Source organism: Parus major, chromosome 1A (genome assembly GCF_001522545.3).
Source record: "Parus major isolate Abel chromosome 1A, Parus_major1.1, whole genome shotgun sequence".
NCBI classification, from domain to species: Eukaryota; Metazoa; Chordata; class Aves; order Passeriformes; family Paridae; genus Parus; species Parus major.
Genome location: NC_031773.1, coordinates 45576374 through 45596283, shown reverse-complemented (window position 1 = coordinate 45596283; position 19910 = coordinate 45576374). Strand labels below are relative to the sequence as shown.

General features: G+C 44.9%; 1 protein-coding gene across 1 annotated transcript; it reads right to left on the bottom strand.

Annotated features, from left to right (window-relative positions):
- Nucleotides 1-1836: 1836 nt before the first annotated feature.
- On the bottom strand, nucleotides 1837-19750 carry ERP27 (endoplasmic reticulum protein 27). Its single transcript, XM_015629465.2, has 7 exons — nucleotides 19556-19750; nucleotides 19244-19344; nucleotides 16463-16600; nucleotides 13036-13149; nucleotides 9925-10050; nucleotides 2973-3170; nucleotides 1837-2364 (listed from the first exon to the last, which is right to left on the bottom strand). The coding sequence occupies exons 1-7, from the start codon at nucleotides 19647-19649 to the stop codon at nucleotides 2320-2322; spliced, it is 816 nt and encodes a 271-aa protein (XP_015484951.1). The 5' UTR covers nucleotides 19650-19750; the 3' UTR covers nucleotides 1837-2319.
- Between the last annotated feature and the right edge of the window lie 160 nt (nucleotides 19751-19910).

Genomic DNA, 19910 nt, shown 5'->3' with positions numbered 1-19910 from the left:
ATATTCTGAACGTCCTTTGAGTTCAGATGCTGCTGCAGAGTATGTCCGCAGTGCTGAGGTGAAAGGGAACCTCTCCATCCTGCCCTCTGTCAATTTGCATCCAGCATTTCCTCCATTTGCAAACCAAACCAGCCTCCCCAGACAGCTCAAAACATCTGGGCCACATACATCACAAGTTCAGAGATAACAAAAAGAGGCACAAAACCCAAAACTGAAACAAACAAGAGATTGACCCATGCACATGATTCTGCCTCTGGTCTCTACCTCAAATGCCCTGTTGCAGTGGCTAAGCCCACCAAAGCTGCATTGCAGAAGCCTTTGAGCACAGAGATTAAGGTAGACCCCCTTACTCCACTGCCACCACATCTGTGTGCAGCACCCCAGGGCTGTCTGTGCTAAGTCCTGCAAAGTACTGCAGAACAGCTGGAGGAGGAAGAAGAGGCTTTTCCTGTGACTTGCTTGTGGCTCCCAAGTTTGTTGGTTAGATGCAGAGCTCTGTAAGGTGCAGAGGGAATTAAACTCCCCAGTGTACATAATGAAGCTCCTGAAAAGTTATCCCTATAATTAGCTGTGTACAGAACAAGCACAGTCACTGGGGGCACTGCTTTTACTCCCAGGCTTGTTTGCAGAACCAGAGCTTCATTTGTGTCCTATTTTCTTTCCCTGCAGCACTGAGAAAGAGTCACGTAGCTGTGCCCAATTTCTGCATCTGGCCGAGACACAGACTTGAGGCATTCGTGCAGCAGGTCAGGGCCCTCACACTCTTCAGTCTAGACCAAAGATAGATGTGCATGACACTGGAAACACCTACAGTGCAAAGGCTCCTCACAGATGTCTCCTCAGAAGACCATTCCTCTCTACCTCTATACTGCAGAGAAAGGAATAAACCCTTCCTAGGGAGGAGCAAGCTATCACTGTAAAAAGGAGCAGTTTTCCAACTGAGGGAAAGTGAGCAGGGTCAGGCAGGAGATACAGCCCTGCACATTCTAGGACAGGCATAAAACCAGGAGTTCAAAACCATCACACATCACTGACATAAGGATTCTGGAAGGCAGGTGTGAGTCTGCTCTGCCTGGGTTCTGGGCCACTGGGAGGTGAGACATCTCTTATCCTCAAAGCTGTAATGTGACAAGGTCTAGGATGGGACTGGCTCCCCAGTACTTCAGAGGTGCTGATCCCTGTGCTCACAGCTTCACACAGATCAGCAACAAAGTTGCTTCATTCACAAGTCATTCCAGGCCAGTACAACCTCTGGCCATACCCAGGGCAAAAGCAGCAAGGTATTCTGACACCTTAGATCCTTCCCCTCTCTCTGGGGCTCAGCCTCCAGCTCTTAGCATCTATCCTGTACTTCTCTAGTCTTTTTCAATGCATAAAAGCCACAAAGGCACCCAGCAGAATTCAGGCATATAATTTTATATTTTATCCCTGTACACACACTCATTCAAGAGGTCATCTGGTGCAGACAGTTCTCTTCCCTGGCTGTACAAATGGTGAGTGCATGCCTTGCTCTGATCAACAACAACCTCTTCTGGGTAAGATTTCTGACTGCAATATCTTAGGCTCATTCATTTTTGCTGCACCATCTCAGACCTGATTACCTAGTGCTGTTCTGATCCCAAAGCTTCACAGATACCTCCTATCCTGGTGGAAATATCTACTGACAATGCGTCATTTCCATAGGGAATGATTCCTAGCAACCAACCTGACTGGTTAGGCACTGCATTGGTTAAACTCAAAGAAAGGAAGTTTTTTTGAGCTTACTCACTCATAAATACAGAGACTTTGTCCTTAAGTGAAAGACAAGGGGAGTGGAAAATAACATTTGCATAAAAATTCAAGCCATTCACTTACTGCTTTATTTAGTAAAATAAATGGAAAATTTCATGTGATATCAAGCAACACATCTATTTGTAGTATCAGGAGGGGCTGACAGTGGATCTCAGCACGGCACCAAGACCCAAAAGAATGAAGGAAACAGATCCTTGGGAACTACTAGCTCTGCCTCTGATATTGCCATTTCACTATTGACATTTCACTAATATCAGAGGTGTTGAAGCCACCCTTTGCGTCAACAGAGTGGCACAGAAAGACATATTGTAGGGCAATACCAGAGGTCCTGCAGTACTGCAAAAAAGAGATCTGGAGCAAACAAATGAGAAAAGAGATTCCTGGAGAGGATAGACAGCATGTGTGTACATAGAATGATGATTGGAATCCATGACTGACTCAGCTCAGGAAGTGCTGAGCTGCAGGGCAGAGTGAACTCTTCATACACCAGAAACAGACACTGGCTACAGTCATCCTCTTGGCTGAGAATCAGAGTTCTTCATTGAGGGGCTTCTCCTCGGATTTGTCTTCTTTCTAAAACACATTAGAGGCATGAAATAAGTTTTGACATTATTTGGTTTCTCAGCATAGGGATAAAGAAAAAAAATAAATGCCTCCCTGTGCAACAGGAGGATGAATTTTGACAGAGAGAGAACTTTCCACACTGAATGAACATGGAGATTTAATTGTGCCTTTCCCAGAAGAGACCTCTGACAGAGTCCTAAGACCCTATCTGTACACTCTATTCTGTAGTCTTCCTGATAGATTTAATTCTTATCCATGCCACTATCTCTCTGACCTGCTCTCATATGCTGCCATCCACCACGTCCCTTCTCAGCATCCAAAAGCACCCTTCACTTTGTCCCCCTAGATGCTGTTCCCAAAAAATAAATACTTCACAGAGATCTTCATACAGCTGCAGAGATCAGTGAATTCTTCTTGCTGTAGACTAGAAGGCAGAGGTCAATGAAGAAAGAGGCTCTGCAAAGACATCCATCTCTGCTCTGCCCTAAATCTAATTCTCTGTTATTCAGGTGGAAATGTACATGAAAGAGAAAGTGATGGGGATGGGGAGGAGTTCAAGGAACTGAAGTAATCTTCTTCAAGAGCCTGGTAAACAACTGCATCAGGACCCCCTTTACCTTTTGTATTCTTTGTTGGAAACGATTACAGAAGTCCTGTACACGCTCAATGGAGATTTCATCCACAGTCAACAGATCGTGCTCATCATCTGGTGTGTGGAATATAGCCAGAGCTGGCAGCTGGGACTTCTTCAGCTGGAAGTATGACAATACTCGCTCATTGCTCTTCAAATTGCTGTCTAATAGGATAAAGAGAATCTGTGATAGAAATAGGAAATAAAATGTGAGAAAAACAGAAGCTGAGACAGAGAACAGATCCTCAAAGAGTGGTCATATGAAGATTAACAGTGATATTTTTATAAAGAGTTTGAGAAAACCATCCATACTCTGTTAGGACAACAATTTCCTTGGCCACTATCTAGCAGCTCCATGCAGTGCATTTGACTGTATTTTATCAAGTCCAGTCTTACACTACCAAACAAAATGTCTTCTCTCACCTTCTTTAAAAACATACCTACAGAATGATAGGAAGGCAGTCTGCACTTCTATTCTCCTTATAAATTAGGACACAATATGTCTTTTGTCTTAACAGCAAATGTCAAAGAAGCTGAATCCTTTACTTGTATGTTATTTAGATAAGATGCTCACATCCATGCAAAACCCAGGGTAAAAAGGGGTTTTGGTGTGGGAAGAATCAAATTCAATTTCAAGAATGTGGGAAGGAAGTACAGGGCATCAGGAGCCTGCAGGGACAAGAACACGGGAGTACTAAAACCAAAGGACTTAGCGAAGTGAGCTGCAGTGAGCACAAATGAGGATGCAATGATTTGGGAAACAGAAGTTGTTGGCAAGACACCAATGTCCATACAGCCCAGTTCAGTGAAGCATTCAGGCCTGGGGAGAGAAGCTCCACATGCATATCCCAGGATGAGAATGACCTACAGACATTATTATAAAATTTATAAAAGAAAATAAATATATAGCAGTTAAAAAATTTAATCAGTGAGTTGATTAAATAGAATCCCTCAGCAGATGAGATCCAAGTCAATGAAATAAACACCCAGCTAGCATTTGTCATTTTATATTCTTTTTACCCTATGCAATCTGCTGGGCCTAGCATATCCAATGTACCTACAGACAAGGCTATGGCTTCACTTAAACAAGAAAAGGGTTTTTTTGAAAAAAGAAGAAATGTAATGTGAAGATTATGTGCCCAGTTCCCAGGCTGTGACTCATGTTTTGCTTTCTTTTCAATGAAGAACACTCCAGTTAGTTCCAAACTTGTTTTCTTCTCTAAAAATAAACTCCATAAATCCTAAATTCTTTACTTATTAAATTTACATTCTATAAAAAACAAATCTGAAAACTTTCCTAGGCAACAGCCTATGGGAAGGAGGGATAGTTAGGCAGCTGTAAGGTTTAACTTCAGTTTTATAGTGAAATACAGAAACAGGAACAGCACTTTCAATGCATATGTAATATTCACCAGTTGTAATTTTTCTTTCAAAAGTTAACTGTGCCCCAAGAGCAAAAAGCTAGTGAGCAGAGAGGTTGTGGGGTACTTCTCCTAGAGTGTTTAATTCATCTTTTTGCAGGATAAAACACCAAGCTAGAAAACACATATTTAAGGTTCACAGGTCTAGGGACATGATCTAAGAGGCTTTCAGATGGAACAGCAGTATGTAATGTTTTAGGGCTCTCTTTTCAACTAGAAAGCTGGGAACAGAGGCCAGTGTTGGAGGGAAACACTTTCAGAGTGTCAGTACAGTAAATGGTACTGCATTCTCAAAGTGAGTTCAACAGCTTTTGGGTTTCTCTGTAAGAGATTGACTAGACAAAAATATTTTTTAAGCAAATATTAAAGAAGTCATTAAAATAAATTTTTTTTAAAAAGTGTTTCATTACTTCCTGTACAAAATCTCCACCACCTTTAGAACAGATGAAAAGCATTTAAAAATAGTAAAATGAATAAATGTTAGTCAATATTCTTCACTTCATCAAGCTTCCAACTTTCCTAAAACACACAAAACTAAAAAGCTGTACATATTTTATCCACAAATACGAAGAACAGAGTAAGAATAAAAGAGGAAAAAGGCTGAGGTTCAGAACACCAAATGCCTTCTTTCTCACAGGAGCAAACAGAAACACACAAACTGGCTCCTCAGCTAGGAAGGCTGAGATATCATCATGGTTCAGAGTTACTGACTTGGATCTCTCTAATGACTCCCATTTGGCTCACAGAGTTACAGTGTGCCGAAGTACAGCAAAGTTTCCTTCTCTGTCTGTATTCAAAACATACAGGAAAGAGAACAATTGCATTTGGCCACCATAACTCAGAAAAAGACACCTTAATGCCAATGAGAATGATGCATTCCTGGGAGGTCTGTGACATGTGATGGGTACTCCTTCAGAAGAACAACCCTATGCTGGTTGTGCTCCAGGAGTCCTGCCAGGGCCGGTGTGGTCTCGAGGTCACACCTGTAGGGCAGAAGGTAGGATGTGTTGGCCCAGAGATCACAAGCACTGGAAGGCTGATCTCCATAGCAGCTGAAAACCAAGACCGTTTCTCAGTTGGCTCGTTTCCATGACAGATGCCATCTCATAGAACTGGTGTTTTTTCATGAGGAATTTATTTTGTTCTGAGATTCTCAGTCAGCTCCAATCATAAAGGATGAATGCAGTAACCATGGAAAATTATATTGACCATGAGGCAGGATTCACATTGCCTAACCTCTGCCATCCAGATCCTAGCCTTGTCTCAGCCAGTCATCTATGTAACCTCTACAATAAACAGTGACAGGCACTTTATTCCACCTATTTTAGAAGGGAAGGAAACATATGCCTGTCCTTCTTTTTCATCATTGAAAAGAGCATAAAACCTTTCCTCAGATGACCTACCAAAGCTACAGTTCATCAAAAACAAATCACACTTATAATGGCAGCTCTTATGTCACCACTAGGGATGAGTTAGTTCCATCCCAAACAGAAAGTTCACTTTCCGTTTCATACTAGCCTGTACAACAGCTGGTTGGGTGTTTTAAATTCTGAGATTATTTCCATTTTTTTTCCAGTTTTTTTTCATTTTGTAGCAATCTTCTAGCCTGTGTTCAGAGATCTGCTTCTTCAGGCAGTGAAGGATATCCTGCATGAATGAGTAACCCCTGACACAAAATGTCCCCTTCACACATGATATTATCTGTGCACTGTCACTTGCAATAAACCACCTTCCATAAATTTTGCACACTGGTACTGTCTTGGTGTCTTGACAAATTGATTCCTAGCTCAGTGCTTTTAGAACATCGAGTTCCTGGTAGATACTAAGACATGGAATGATGTTATTGCCCAAGAAATTAAAGTTAATTTAAAATAGCAATGATAGAAACCAATTTGTCATTGCTTAGTTTTTCTTCAAACAAAGAAAAACAGAAAGGATGGTCAAGCCTTATATCCAGTTTTGACTTAGAACTTCAGAGAGCTGCAGTTCACTGTTTTGCATAAGCAAAAAAATCAGATTCTGATGTTTGAGTAATGTCTTACATCATAGTACATTAAAGTAAAACAAAAGCATCAGTCACAAATTAAAAAAAAGACAGCTATAAAAACAACTTCTCTGCAGATATCTATTAAGTGACATAAAAATACCATATTTACAGGCTCCTTTGTTTATGGCTAAAAGAGGCATCTCTAAATATCATCTCTTTTAGTTCTGAAGCCATCAGTATCTGACAAGAAGAATAAAAATTGTGGGAATTACTGCAAGAGAAAGGGCATCATCTTTTCATTTCCATGGAAGAACTCCTGAAGGACACCAGGAGTTTCTCAGAATCCATTTCCAAATGGACCTACATCTAAATTAAAAGGGAGTTTACAAGCATCCCTACCCAAATCACTTTGACATTGGAAACAAATTATGTCAGCTGCAACAAAATCTGCTTTTGTTATTCCAAACATCATCTTATTGAGACTTCTGCAAACACCCATGAGTTACACCAGCTGTAATTATCATGTTATACTCTGATACTGCAGAAAGAAAACTGAATATGACTATTCTAGTTTGGCTCAGCAATGAAAACCCTGACATCCTTCCAGTGCATTTCTTTCCTTGCCTGGACTCTTGGCAGTACTTTCTCAAATAAGCACATATTTGATTGAAGATCCAAGAAGGCGGGTGGATTTACTCCTGCAGCTGCAGTGCTCTGAACCCGGTTCACTGTTATCCACCCACAATTGTTTCTCAAAGTGTGCTAGAAAATGACTATATTTCTTATTGTTGTCAGCTTCTGCTGGCTTAGCATCATCTACCATTTGCATTTTCCTCTCCAATATTTTATAGCACTCAGGCTCCACAATAAAATCTAGAAAAATCTAGATGCCTCCAGGCACTCACTGTTGCTCTGAGTGCAGTTCAGACTGTTTTCAAATTAAAATTCTCACCATCCTACCTCATGGATCCTCCAGCTGAAAATCTCAACTGCCCCTCAGGCAGAAGTGAAATTACCATAAACCGGAGGTGAAAGGACCACAATCCAGAAACGGGCAGGTGAATCACTTCCTCATGATCCATTAACAGTTGGACTCAATCATCTTAGGCGTGTTTTCCAACCTAAGTTATTTCACAATTCTATGGTTTTTCTTCACTCTTTGGGGTTAGTCTTTCAGCAGCAGCTGCAGTTCCTCTTCATCTCTCCATCCACATAATAAGTTTCTCTTTTCCCTCCCATGATGGACAATGTGATGACAATGGCAAGGACGACTCTTCCATCAGCATGCAGCAGAGATGTGTGGCAGGATCAGTACCCCTTCTCCTGCTTGGGACCCCCTTTGAGGCTCTGTCTGTGCTCTGCACTGGCTTGTAGAAATGCTGCAACACACACCAAGTATCCCCACTCTTTTCTGAGGCTCTGCATGCACTGTGAAGCAGTGCTGGATGCAGTGGTACGTGCTCACAGGGAACCTGAACATCTCTGCACCGCACAGCAATGCTTCCTTGCTCAAACCACTGGTAGCACCAACCCCTTTAGCACAAACAAGCCCTTCACCACTATCCCACAGGACAGGAATTATTCACTGGTAATCCTGAACAAAATTCAAGTCAAGAATCTTGCATTTATTCTCAGACAATCTGCAAGCCACTAAAAGACAAAAAAAAAATTAATTTATACTTATTTTGAAGCAAACCTCAATTAACTTGGTAGTTCAAACAACACATAACTTCACACAGGAAAATTAGCCAGTAAGGATTTTCATGATATTGTGCAGTGGCTGCTACTGTTACCCAAACTAATTCAGGTCTTTCTACATGACACAGGAATGAAGACAAACCTATGTGGGCATATCACTCTCTTTACTCCTTACTATCCAGATACTTCTAAAATTCAAACAGAGGGACCCTAGCACTGTCTCTCTGCTTTCTAGGAGGGCAGTCCAAAACACTATTTACTCCTCAGAGTGCCACTCCTTTGGGAAAAACAACTTGTTCGACTCTAAGTCACTTCGTCTCTGTGTCCTCAAGTACCACAGCAGTAAAGTGGAAATAATTAGTCAAATCCCCACATCTTTAATGTTTATATTTTACTCTGGCAAACTTGTAGACTGATTCGGTTGGAAACATGCCTGCACAAATAAAAAAAAAACAACTAGATTTGGCTTGCTGAGAATTCATAAATTGTCTGAACTTCAGTAAAACATTTTATCCAATGTTTTGTGAAGTATTTCTAGGAAAATTATAGCCATTTTCTCAGATCTAGGCAAGTCACATGAAAACTGGATGCAGCTGCATCAGCAAAGGCTAGTGATGCCAAACAGCATTGTGTTAGGAGAAATAGCTGCTAGGTGGAGACCTGTGTCAGACTCAGCTTCTCGTGGAGAACAGTGGTAATGGTGTCACTTTAACACACATTTCACAACAGACAAATGGAATTTTACGGATAAATGCATCTTGTTTTATAACTACATATTCATCAAAGCAAAACATTTTTGAAGAGACCTTTTGATTTTGATGCATAGTTCCTGCCTATTCTCTTGCCACTGGTTAGGAAAGACGTAAAGGTTCCAAAGTAGTCCTGCCATAAGCAAGTTTTGAGATTTTTGAGATTGCATGGTTCTGGGGTGGTCCATGAATTGGAAGGTGAGGGTATACTTGATTTCTAATCTATTCCTTCAATACCAAAACCTTCAATAAGCAAAAGATGCATACAGATATTTTAGTTATCAGTTCCCAAATCTTTCCAGCTCCACGCTTCTCAGAGGAAGACCTCCTTATGCCTCTCAGCTCATCCTTCCCACTTCTGTGATATTCTGCCCCCTCCCATTTGCTACAAATGCCTTCCTGTTGTGCTCCCAATCCTCCTTTGCTTGCAAGTTCATTCCTCTGTTCCTCGGACAAAAATTCCACTGTAATCCAGCTGCTGGCAGAGAAGCAGACATAGCATGATTTACTATTTGGGGAGCTCTGTTCCCAGAGGGATGGGATTCAGGCAAAATTTCTCTGAAGCACCTCATCTATCTCATCATCTTAATGTGGGAAATCTAAGCAGTAAATTTGCAGCTCCTTTAAAATAGCCATTTCCAGAAGTCGAAGGGCTAAGAAGCACTAACATTATTTGCTGCCTGGTCACTTATATAAGATTCCTTGTCGTCCTGCAGGCTGTAGATACAAATTCACCTCTCACATCAGTGGAGCACAGCTGTTGCCAGACTGAAGAGCAGGAGCCGTGTGTCATCTCTCAGTACAAAGGAACAAGACTGGACTAAAAGCAACAAAGGACACCATGTTTCACCAAGAGAGCAGACGGGCAGGATTCAGAGGGTATTTCTCCTGTCAGGTGGCAAACTGGTAAAAGGTGAACAGAACCAACCCTTTCATTTAATTATCCAGATAAGCCCTCTTTTCCTGCTACTGGACCTTTGATCTCATAATTCACAGAGGAGATTATGCCCTCCCCATTCATGGCAGAAATGACTGGGGTTTTTTCCTCCCTAACAGCCCCTCTTTCTCTCTGTTTGGACTTACCTTCCCCTTGTAGAGCTCTGCCGCTGCCCGAAACTTGCGCATTCGCTCAGGGTGCTTTGGAGACATCTTGTCCGTGATCAGGAGGAGGTTAAACTGGAAGGAACTCTGCATCACACCTATTGCTGTCTGCCCAGCACAGAGAGAGAAACACGGTAAAGGAGGTTGAGAACACTCAATTGGCACTGGATGCAGTGTCAGAGGGATGTAAATCCACATGGCTCAGCTGTGGTTTCTTTGCAAATCAGCGTCACAAGCGAGACAGATTTCTTTAAAGCAGGGGGGATCCAATCTGGGTTCTTTGCAGAAACTCTTAGCCTCCTGGCTTTTCTTATTCCCCAGACAAGAGTCTGAAGACCACAAAGGTCCATCACTGGCCTTAAGATAGTTAGTGACTAGGCAAGGGGAGTAGGATTAGGACAGAGTACAGGAAGATGAAGACTAGAGCAAGGATGTGAAGAACAAGGCCAGCAAACACTGAATATAAGGGTGTCCTAAATCACTGAGGTCCAGCATCTGTCTGAAATATGAGCATGAAAGTGGGAAGGATTTGTGCTGTCAAGGTTGGTGCTTGTCCTTATTTTCTTTCTTTAGTGTTACACTGTATGTAGGATGGGGATGAGTCCACAGTTTCAGCAACCTGATGGCCCGGACACTCCTGAGTGCTGAGGGTTAAAATTGGCTCTGCTGTCCCACAGTGAGAGAAGACCATGGGCAAGGGCCAAGGGGGCACTACACACTGGCCCTCTGTGAGGAACCAGGGCTGGCACTGCCCAGGGAGCCACGGCACCATCTCCATGAACTCGCTCACTCGCCATCTCACTGCTTCTTCCGCCTGCTTCCTGCAGGCCTGCAGCCTCTCCCTCAAATTAAACAGCAGTGGGGCCAGACCTGCTGCCTCCCTAGTGCCACCCAAACCACAGAGGCACACACTGTGCCACTCCCCGCCAGTGGGAGCAGAAAGTTTCCACATGCTCCAGCAGTAACAAGGAAGGGGTCAGGGAGTGCATGCTGGCAAGAGCTGTGAATAACAGAGCATCTAGTTCTTGGCAGACAGGACTCTGCTGTTTGCTTCATGTTTATCAGATATTTTGCATCTCTTTTCTGACAGTGTGCAGCTGAGGCAGGGGACAGCAGAGGGGTTGCAAGCTAAGCTGGAAAACATTAGAGGATCTCATGGGAGAGAATGAGGCTGAAGGAGAGGGTGAAGCCAGCCAGCACTGAGCCCCTTGACAAGGCTGGGGTGAGAGCGGACACGGCAGGAGCAGCAGTGCCTCCAGCAGCTCCACACAAAGGTGTGCTTGTCCACACAGCCTTGTGTAAGAGCAATCAGCAGAGCTCATCAGCAGGGCTGGATCACATCTGACTCTCCTGAAAAGCCCACAGGGTAAACATTGCCTAAAAATTCCTAAAGTATGTGGGAGAAACAGTAAGGGCCCCAGGATGGGGAGAGAAACTCTTGGCAGCACTTGGTGCGAGCCATGTGACCCCCATTATCTCCTGACCTGCAGCATTTTTGGATGCAAACAGCATATGCGCTGGGAATAAATATTTATGAAAAACCAAGCTACCTTAGGGAAGCTGGGAGGGTTTGGGGCCAGGGACTGCAGGAGGCACTGTTAATTTCAGCACCTTGATAGAGCTTCAGAGCGCCTGGGAAAAAATCCTGTAACAACGTCTGTACTGACAGTCAGGGTGGAGGGGACCAGCTGAACAGCTGAGGATTTCTCAGTGAGAGAGACAGCCTGGGTGCCAAACAGGACACCATGCAGTGAGAACCCAAAACATCAGCAGAAATGCCTAAAGAAAGAGATATTGTCCCATGAAATGCAAAAGGATCTAATAGTGGCTCCAAGGTTTCAGAAGGTCTGGGAAATTGCAAAGATGAGAACATCATCCCTGTTGATGTGACTTGGATGTTCTTAAAGGGCTGTTAGACCAGTGGGGAAGGATATAGCAATCTCCAGAAATATTTTGTGAATTCAAAATGTATTTTTCCCTTTTGAAGACGAAAAAACAAAAACTTCTTTTTTCCTCTTTTTGGTTACAGAAAAAAGAACAACCTCCTACCATATTTCATTGTGGGGGGAAAAATGTTAAATTTCTAAACAAAATACTTTCATACTGGTGGTTTGTGACTGAACTGACTGAATGCGTCTGTTCTTTTAGGTGATCCTTGAGTTTATATTGAAAAGGTATAGCTCTGCAACAGGTTGGGCCATTCTTCTCTGTTATAAACTGAGCCTGGTCAGCACTGTTATAGCTGTCCAGAAGGCCACAAAATACCCATCAGCAATGATAAAGTCTCAGCCATGCAGCAACTGGGGCTTCTAAGACCTACTGACTCCATAGCAATGAGACCAGGGAAGTGCTGGGATTTCAGAGGAACCTAAATCCTTGGTCAACCTCTGTAGCAGGGAGGAGCAGTGGGACCCTGCCAGTTAGATGGGTGAGCCAGTGAAGATGGCCCACATGGAAGCATTCTAAGCCTGATTTTGTGAGTGGTTTGTTTGTTTGTTTGTTTGTTTGTTTGTTTGTTTGTTTTGGTGGTGGTGGTTGTCGTTGAACTGATGAATTCTGGAGAAAGGATGGAAGGGATGGGAAAGATTTTGCTTGGGAAGTTCCCAACTCGCTCTTGAATATGCATTCTAATATCAGGGCTTACATCAAGCCCTGTGTGCTGAGTGATGCAGAAAAGCCTGCCTTCTGAGAGCAGGTCATTTGAGCTTCCATGTTTCTCAAGGCTTGTCAAAGAGAGGGCATTCTGGCTGAGCTGGCTCTGCAGACATGGCACAGCATGGCCAATGTCCATGGGATGAAGCAGCACTGCATGCAGAGTAGTAAGAAGTGGAGTTTTCTGCCCCTCAACATCCCAAATTTACCTGAAAGCCAAACTGCGATGAGTTTCTTTGTATCTCACCACACTCATGCCCCAGCAAATCTGCTTCTAGTCCACATGTGGAAGCAGCAGTGAAGAGCTATGTGGCTTCCTCAACCCTATCTACACCTTCGCTGCAACCCTCACACACATCTGGGCATGCAAACTGGGGCCAGAGGATACCATGAGAGGAAGGCCAAGCACGAGGGTGAGGACTGCAGGGAGCTGGTAATTACCACGGGGTTGTACTCTGTCACCAGGCGGAGCTCGTTCATCCGAACAAAGCGAGTCAGCTTCTTGACATCAACATCTCCGTTGTTCATGTCCAGATCCCGCCGGTCATTGTCCACCTGAAGACAGGCAAGGACACCTACAGTCACAGCTGTCCTCTCCAGGAGCTCCTCCAGAGGTGCTGATTGCACTCACTCACAGAGACACCCACCCCCTGGGACACCACCATCCTCTGTCCTGCACTACACAACCCCCACCTCTTCCCATCACCACTTCTGGACGTCTAGAACCTGCAGGGACCAGCCTGCACTTTGAGATAAGCATCTCCCATCCTTCTCCAGCCTCCCAAGGACAAGAAAATCTCATGATATAGCAGAAATCTCTCAGGACTCCAGACATCCCCACGCTACCAGCTCTCAATGCACTGGAGACAGGGAGAATTAGCTGACAAACTGTTTTAAGCATTGTGGAGAGAAGTCATTAAATAGTCTAACTCCTCACATCAATACTGGCTTTACATCCCTTTTTAAAATCTTCATCTGTTTATTCTGTTTCTTCTACAAGTAATAAACATTGGCATCACCCAGTATGGAATTCCTGGAAACATTGTGCAAGCAGGAAATCTCTCTAATAAAAAGAGGATTTTTCTTCCAGTACAGCAGGAAAGAAAAAAAAAAAAAAAAAGAAAGAAAAAAGAAAAAAAAAATTAAGTCCAGCATATTTCAGCTTTAGAGGAAAATCCATCCTGCCACACATCTCCCCACACTTCATCCCCTCAAAATGATGTGATTTTTTTGAGATTTTCATGACCTGATAAACAGTAAAAAAGCAGGCAACCACTGAATGATAGCAGTACACCAGAGTTTAAGGGCAGAGTTCCTGTGCAGTACCACCACAGGATGTGACTGAGGGACATGGGGACAGTGGTCTCTGACATGAAGTAGGATCAAAGTTTGGGATTTGAAAGCTATTGATACACATGTTGAATGACGTTCTTGGGGCTGAGGAGCAGTCCACCTGCACACCCCAGATTTTATTCTCTGCAGCTGGGCAACCTCTGAAAGTTCTTGTGTTAGTTTTTCCAGTGGTGTGCAGACATCTAAAGTCATTTTTGCTGTTCTGTGGTCATTGGCAAGGTCTTTGATACCAGTCACCCGCCCTGTCTGACAACACAAGCTGGTGATTTTCAGACTGTGTGGCCCAATTCCTCTCACAGGTTTTCCTCCTGCATAACATGAAAGGGCAGCTCTGCTCAAGTAAATAAGATCAGGACAGTTCAACACCTGGGTGGGTGAGATCAGACAGGCCTTGAGAACCAATCTAAAGCAGCCTGGACTCTACAGAAAGTCTTCTCTTGACTTTCCTGGGCTTCTGGAAGCATCTGATTTCCATTTGGGGATAATAACAACTTGAATCTGCACTCAACATTTATGTTTTTAAGAAAATAAGGCTGAAAAATAGTCTGCATTTAATAGTTGAAGCTCTAGTCAAAATGTCTTTATCACTCCATATAATTAGGTTGTTAGCATCTGTTAATTATGTTGTTTTTAGGTCTATCAGGATTTGTTACTAGAAAAAATCAGCTTATTTCCCATATATACAAAGAAGTCTCATCAGTTGACACAGTCCCTCCTACTACTGTAATTACGGCTTAAACTTCTAAGCATTGTGTTTCATGCAATGCAAAGGCAAAGAGAAAATTAATTTATGCCTCTGATTCACTTCTATCCTGGTGACGCATCTTTGTATCCTTCAAATGAGTATTTGATTCCAAGTTCCTGTATCCGTTCTTTTAAAATTCCTTTTTATCTCTGACCTCTCACTCCTACATATTATTCAGCACCGGATAAAAGGAAAAATAATGTGTCTGATAATTTAAGAAAAACTGACAATCAGACGAGGGAATTGTCAACCATATTTGAACCTGACTAGTGTATTATTTTCCTGGCTGTTTTTTTCCCCATATTAAACAAGAGTTCAGTTGCAAAAACTTGGCTCCGAACAAAGAATATTCAATATAATACAAATTCCAACAATCCAAACACTTTCTTTTATCAAACTGTCTCCCACTGCAGTCATCCTCACTATCTGCCGCAGTGCAAAAACAAAGGAACTTTTCAATATTTTTGGAAGAAAACCACAGTGACTAAGAACAAAAATTGAAATGGGTGTCGCTTAAAATTGCAACATCTAGCAAATAAAAGGTTAAATAAAAGGACCTGCCTACCTATTGCTCACTCTTAGATCATTCTTTTTTAATTATTTGGATAATATCAGTGGTAAACATGGTGCAGGAAATGATGAGGGGAAAAAAAGAGAACAAACTGTCCAATCTTTGTACAAGCTGGATCTAGAACTTGGCCAAGCTGCCATATTTAGTTTCCCTAGACCATGTTATCCATTTCTCCCCACCTCAAGCACTTAGACGTCTGGTGTCACAACACTTCACTGGCTTTTAGGACATCTTGTGCTGCCTGGGGCCCTGATCCTCTTCAGGCACACCTACCTCTGCAGTTTTCAGCTGCCATACTTGTGTGAGGAGGGGCAACATGGGAAAACTGATGTAACTAGTAGAATACTTGCTCTGAGCTTTTCTTGGTACTTTTGCAACAAGTACATGGCTCTCCCCAGTATCATCTCCCTAAATTCAGCAGATATAGCTACACTGAGGCTACATTGAGCTGCCTGCACTTAGAGTCAACAGAGATGTGACCTAGCACAGCATCCATCCCTAAGAAGATCCAAAGCAAGATTTCTAATGCCTAAAGTATATTTAGGAAATGAGTCTTCAAACCACAGTGTAAGGTGGCACAGCATCTCTTAACTGCAGAGACCTAGTCTGGATCTGTTTCCTGTCATGATGGAAAAGTTTTGTACCCTAGGAGACAGCTTTGCCTGCCTGAAGTGACACTTGCCAAGTGTTGATATCAAGCCTGCTGTGTTGATCCATTGTAACATGGGCTCTAGACGCTGTTCATGTGTCTCAGGACCCTTTCCAAAACCACAGAAACCCCATCCAAGTTCATGCCAAGCTCTGGCAGGTCATGTAGAAACACAGGCATTGCTCTTTGCAGAGCAAAATGCTGAACCAGATCCGTAGGACAAACACCTGAATAGGAGAATCTTACCAGATATAATTAATGCTCCTTGTCTCAGCGACAGGCACTCTGCAATTGAAAAGCAAAACCCCTCTTTGGGGCGGGAAGAGCGATGTACTTTGAGGTGAGCAAGCAGCCTGACTGCCAATGACAACCCTATTTTTTGGCTTGCCCTAAGGAGAGATAACTTTTATGCTTTTTACCGCTGTACGCACTCCTCCCAGTGTGTCCCACCCAGACCAGCCAGCTGGGGGAGCCGGAACCAGACCCCTATGCGGGACACACGGGTTTTTGCCTGGCAGCGTTCCCGGGAGGGAGCCGCGGGCCCACGCACCCTGCGGAACAGCGCCACGGTCTTCTCCGAGGCGCCGTAGTGCGACAGGACGGCGGCGCTGCTGCTGAGCCCGAAGGACACCTCCGGCATCTCTCCGGCCGCCCGGCGAAACACGTCCGCTTCGGGGCTCTGCGGGTCCTGCGGAGGCACAGGAGGGAGGGTCAGGGGCCGAGCGGATGAGGGGTCGAGACCGAACGGGGCCCCTGGGGCCGCACCGGCACCGGCACCGGCACCGGCACCGGCACCGGCCGGTGCGAGCGCGCCACCTGCCGGCTGCTCGGTCCCCGCGGCACCCCCTGTGCGGGAGGGATGCTCCGGGATCCAGGAACCCGCCAGGATGGTGCTGAGCCCCTGGGCACTCAAAATGGAGGGAACAAACCCAGAACACTGGCGTAGCACGTTTATACATATGTGTGTATATATATGTGTGTGTGTGTGTGTGTGTGTGTATGTGTGTGTATGTATATGTATATATGTATATATATATATGTGTGTGTGTTTATATTTATATTTACAAATATGTTTATAAATAAACAAATAAATAAATAAATAAATAAATATAATGTGTTCGTGTATGTATAAGTGTGTTTTTAAATTCTATATATAAACTTCACAATTTTTAAGCCCACCTTGATTCTAGAGTCAGGGGCTTACAGTTTTGAACACCTTGCATTATCAGTACCATGGCTCCTTTTAAAAGGATATGTACATCCTGTAAAAAAGGAGCTCATTTAGGTGTATTAAAGGATAAAGATGTGCAATTGCTCAATATTTTGAGGCCCATTCTCTTTCCTGCAGAGTATTAACTACTACTAGCCTTTGCCTGTGTTAAAGCCTTCCTTGCTACTCTCATTCCCAACTTTTCAGTGATGTATTTTTGATGCTTCTATTTATTGGATATAAATTCTCAAGACACGGTCTCTGTTTGGAAATCGGTTTGTTTTCTTTTTAGTTTGAACTGTCAGCTCAGCTGTTTGTGAGCCCAGATTTCCAGAGAATGGAAAACAAAATTCTTTGTTCCTTCCAAAGAAAAACGTCTCTCATGACCTGTTTTGGAAATGCCAATGCATCAACATTGCTCCGTTGAGAACTCTAAAGCCTAGGGTGGGAATAATCTCGCTCAGTTTTGGAGCATTCCTGGGAAACCTGGGGTTTAATCAGGCCGAGCCCTTTCCCAGCGACACGCGGGGTTTGTGGAGCAGTGCGAGGTTTCCATCACGGCGTGCTGCTCCCGGTCAGGGAGGCCGTGCTCATTACACGGGAGGCTTGCCGAGGAGCCACGTACTGCAGTGAACTGAGAGGCTGCGGCAGAGAAATAATTGATGGCGAGCGGAGAACGTGGACTTTATTTGGATGAATATACTTTCAGGCCGAGAGCCAAGCCTTCGTGGCACATATACGTCTTTATCTACCGTTCAAATGCAGCCCTGTCGTGCCTCAGGCACTGAATGCCCGTGATGTCGCTGGCTGCTGCCTCGTGCTGCCGGCAGCTGGGATTTCAGAGTCCTGTCTGGCTCTGAAGAATGCGATCCTGCGGAGGGAGGTCACCGTGGCACAAGACAAAAGGAGCCGTGTCCCTGCCGCAGCTCAGGAGGAGGCTCTGGGTACAGCTCTGCCTCAAGCCCAGCCAGCTCCCCTCGGGGAAGGAGGCGTCTCGGCACTTCCATTCTGCCTGTGCAGATTGCCTGGCTGCTTTGCACAGCTTCAGCGCTGCGAGAGCAAGCCCCGAGGAGCTCCAGCTGCCTGCAGGCGCCGAGCTGGAGGCGGCTGGTGCTCTGTGATCAGTGCTTACAAGGCCCCTGGGGCATAAGCCTCCTGCGCTCACAGACTTGTTGCTGCCCGCACTGCACAGGCAGCACCATCGCTCCTCACTCTGCTGGGCTGGGGGGTGCCTCTCTATACCAAGAACATGATGCCCTCCCTAGGCTGCCCTCCAGCCCCAGGCACAGGGTGCTTGCAGAAGGACCTGTTTTTGAAAGCTCTGAAGCCTTCTCTGACATGAGGCAGTGTGTGGGCAGCAGCAGAGCAGAACGGAGCTCAAAGAAAACATGGAAAAAGGTGCAATTTGGGGACCTTAAAAGTAATAAGGATCCTGTTAAAGAAGCCTCCATTTTACAGCGCTGTAGCTCAATAAATATTTTCCTTCTATTTTCTAAGGAAAAATACTCTTGCCATTTGGGGAGGCAAAGGACTCAGATCTGTCACTCACCTTTGAATTCAGTGGAATTTAGTAAAAAGAGACAGATCTCGAGGATGTCTGCTCTGGGGAACAAAGAAGTGAGACAGAGACCATGTCTACATTCTCCCTACGAAGAGGCTGCAGCCTGAGCCCAAACCCTGTTGGACTTCAGCGGACCTGCACTATCACTTCTCCCCGAGACTTGGCTTCCTCACCCCTACCACACAGGCAGTGCCTTACTCTGTCTGCTGACTACAGCAAATAACTGATGTTCCTACTCACCCCTCACCAACACTGTTCCTCTACCATGCACATTTCTTTGTTACTTCCCCTGCAGCATTTCCTTCTCTCCTGCTCCAGGGCTTCTACAACCTCCTTCATCTTCCTCCCTTGCTTCATCTCCTTTTCCATGCACAGACCAAATTCCCTGTGTTCTCTCTGTGACCCATCACCGAATCCCTCCACATTCCTGTCACAGGCCCAGCATCTTTTGGGACAAGAGCTGCCTTTGGCAGGTGTTTACACCACATCCAGCCTCATGCTCTCATCAGGGTGGGATGACAGAGCTCACAGCTGGCAGAGGGGAGGTGCTGTGAACACACCTGGAAGAACCCAATGACTGCCACTTCTGCACCGCTGACAAAGGCTTCAGCATCTGCAACGTTGTTTATCAGGACAGGTTTCTCTGTGGTGCTGGCTGTGCCTGCAGAGCAAAGGTCAGGGTTGGGCAGTGTACCCAAGGAGCAGCTCAAAGAGGAGCCCCCCAACACACACACAAGCATCCCAACCTTACAAGCTCACCCACACACCTCTCCTGCAAGTTCAACGCAATGTTTGGGCAGCATACCTTGGGTAAGGAGGACTCCCTGCAGCAGACCCAGACTTTCCCCAAGGCAGGAAGAAAGCTCACTTACTGTGGGATGCCAAGTCACTCCCTCCAGCACACCCTGCTGGGGAGCATCTGGTAAGCAGGATAGCAAAGAGGCACGGGAAGATGGATGTGCCCATGGTACCAGCTTGCCTTCTCCTCGCCCTGCCACCCTGCTCCAGTCCTCCAGTAAGAGACACGTCAGCTGCTGTGGGGACCCACAACCTCTCCTGGGGCGGTGGGAAGGGAGCAGCTGGTCCAGGTCAAAGCCTTCAGCTCCTGAGATAACTGCCTGGCTGTAGAAAGCCCCTCCCTGCTGTGCAGGAATCAGCCTTGGAGAGCTGCAGCAACACTGCCGGTGGTGTGCCCTCACCCACAGCACTTGACATCGCAGCTGCCCT

What these genes read in the sequence shown, in the direction of transcription:
- ERP27 (XM_015629465.2), bottom strand. Translation starts at nt 19,649, where the DNA reads ATGGGCACATCCATCTTCCCGTGCCTCTTTGCTATCCTGCTTACCAGA. An exon ending in GAGTGACTTGGCATCCCACA is followed by an intron (nt 19,345 to 19,555) that starts GTAAGTGAGCTT and finishes TTTGCTCTGCAG; the next exon opens with GCACAGCCAGCACCACAGAG. An exon ending in CAGAGCTCTACAAGGGGAAG is followed by an intron (nt 3,171 to 9,924) that starts GTAAGTCCAAAC and finishes TTTCTATCACAG; the next exon opens with ATTCTCTTTATCCTATTAGA.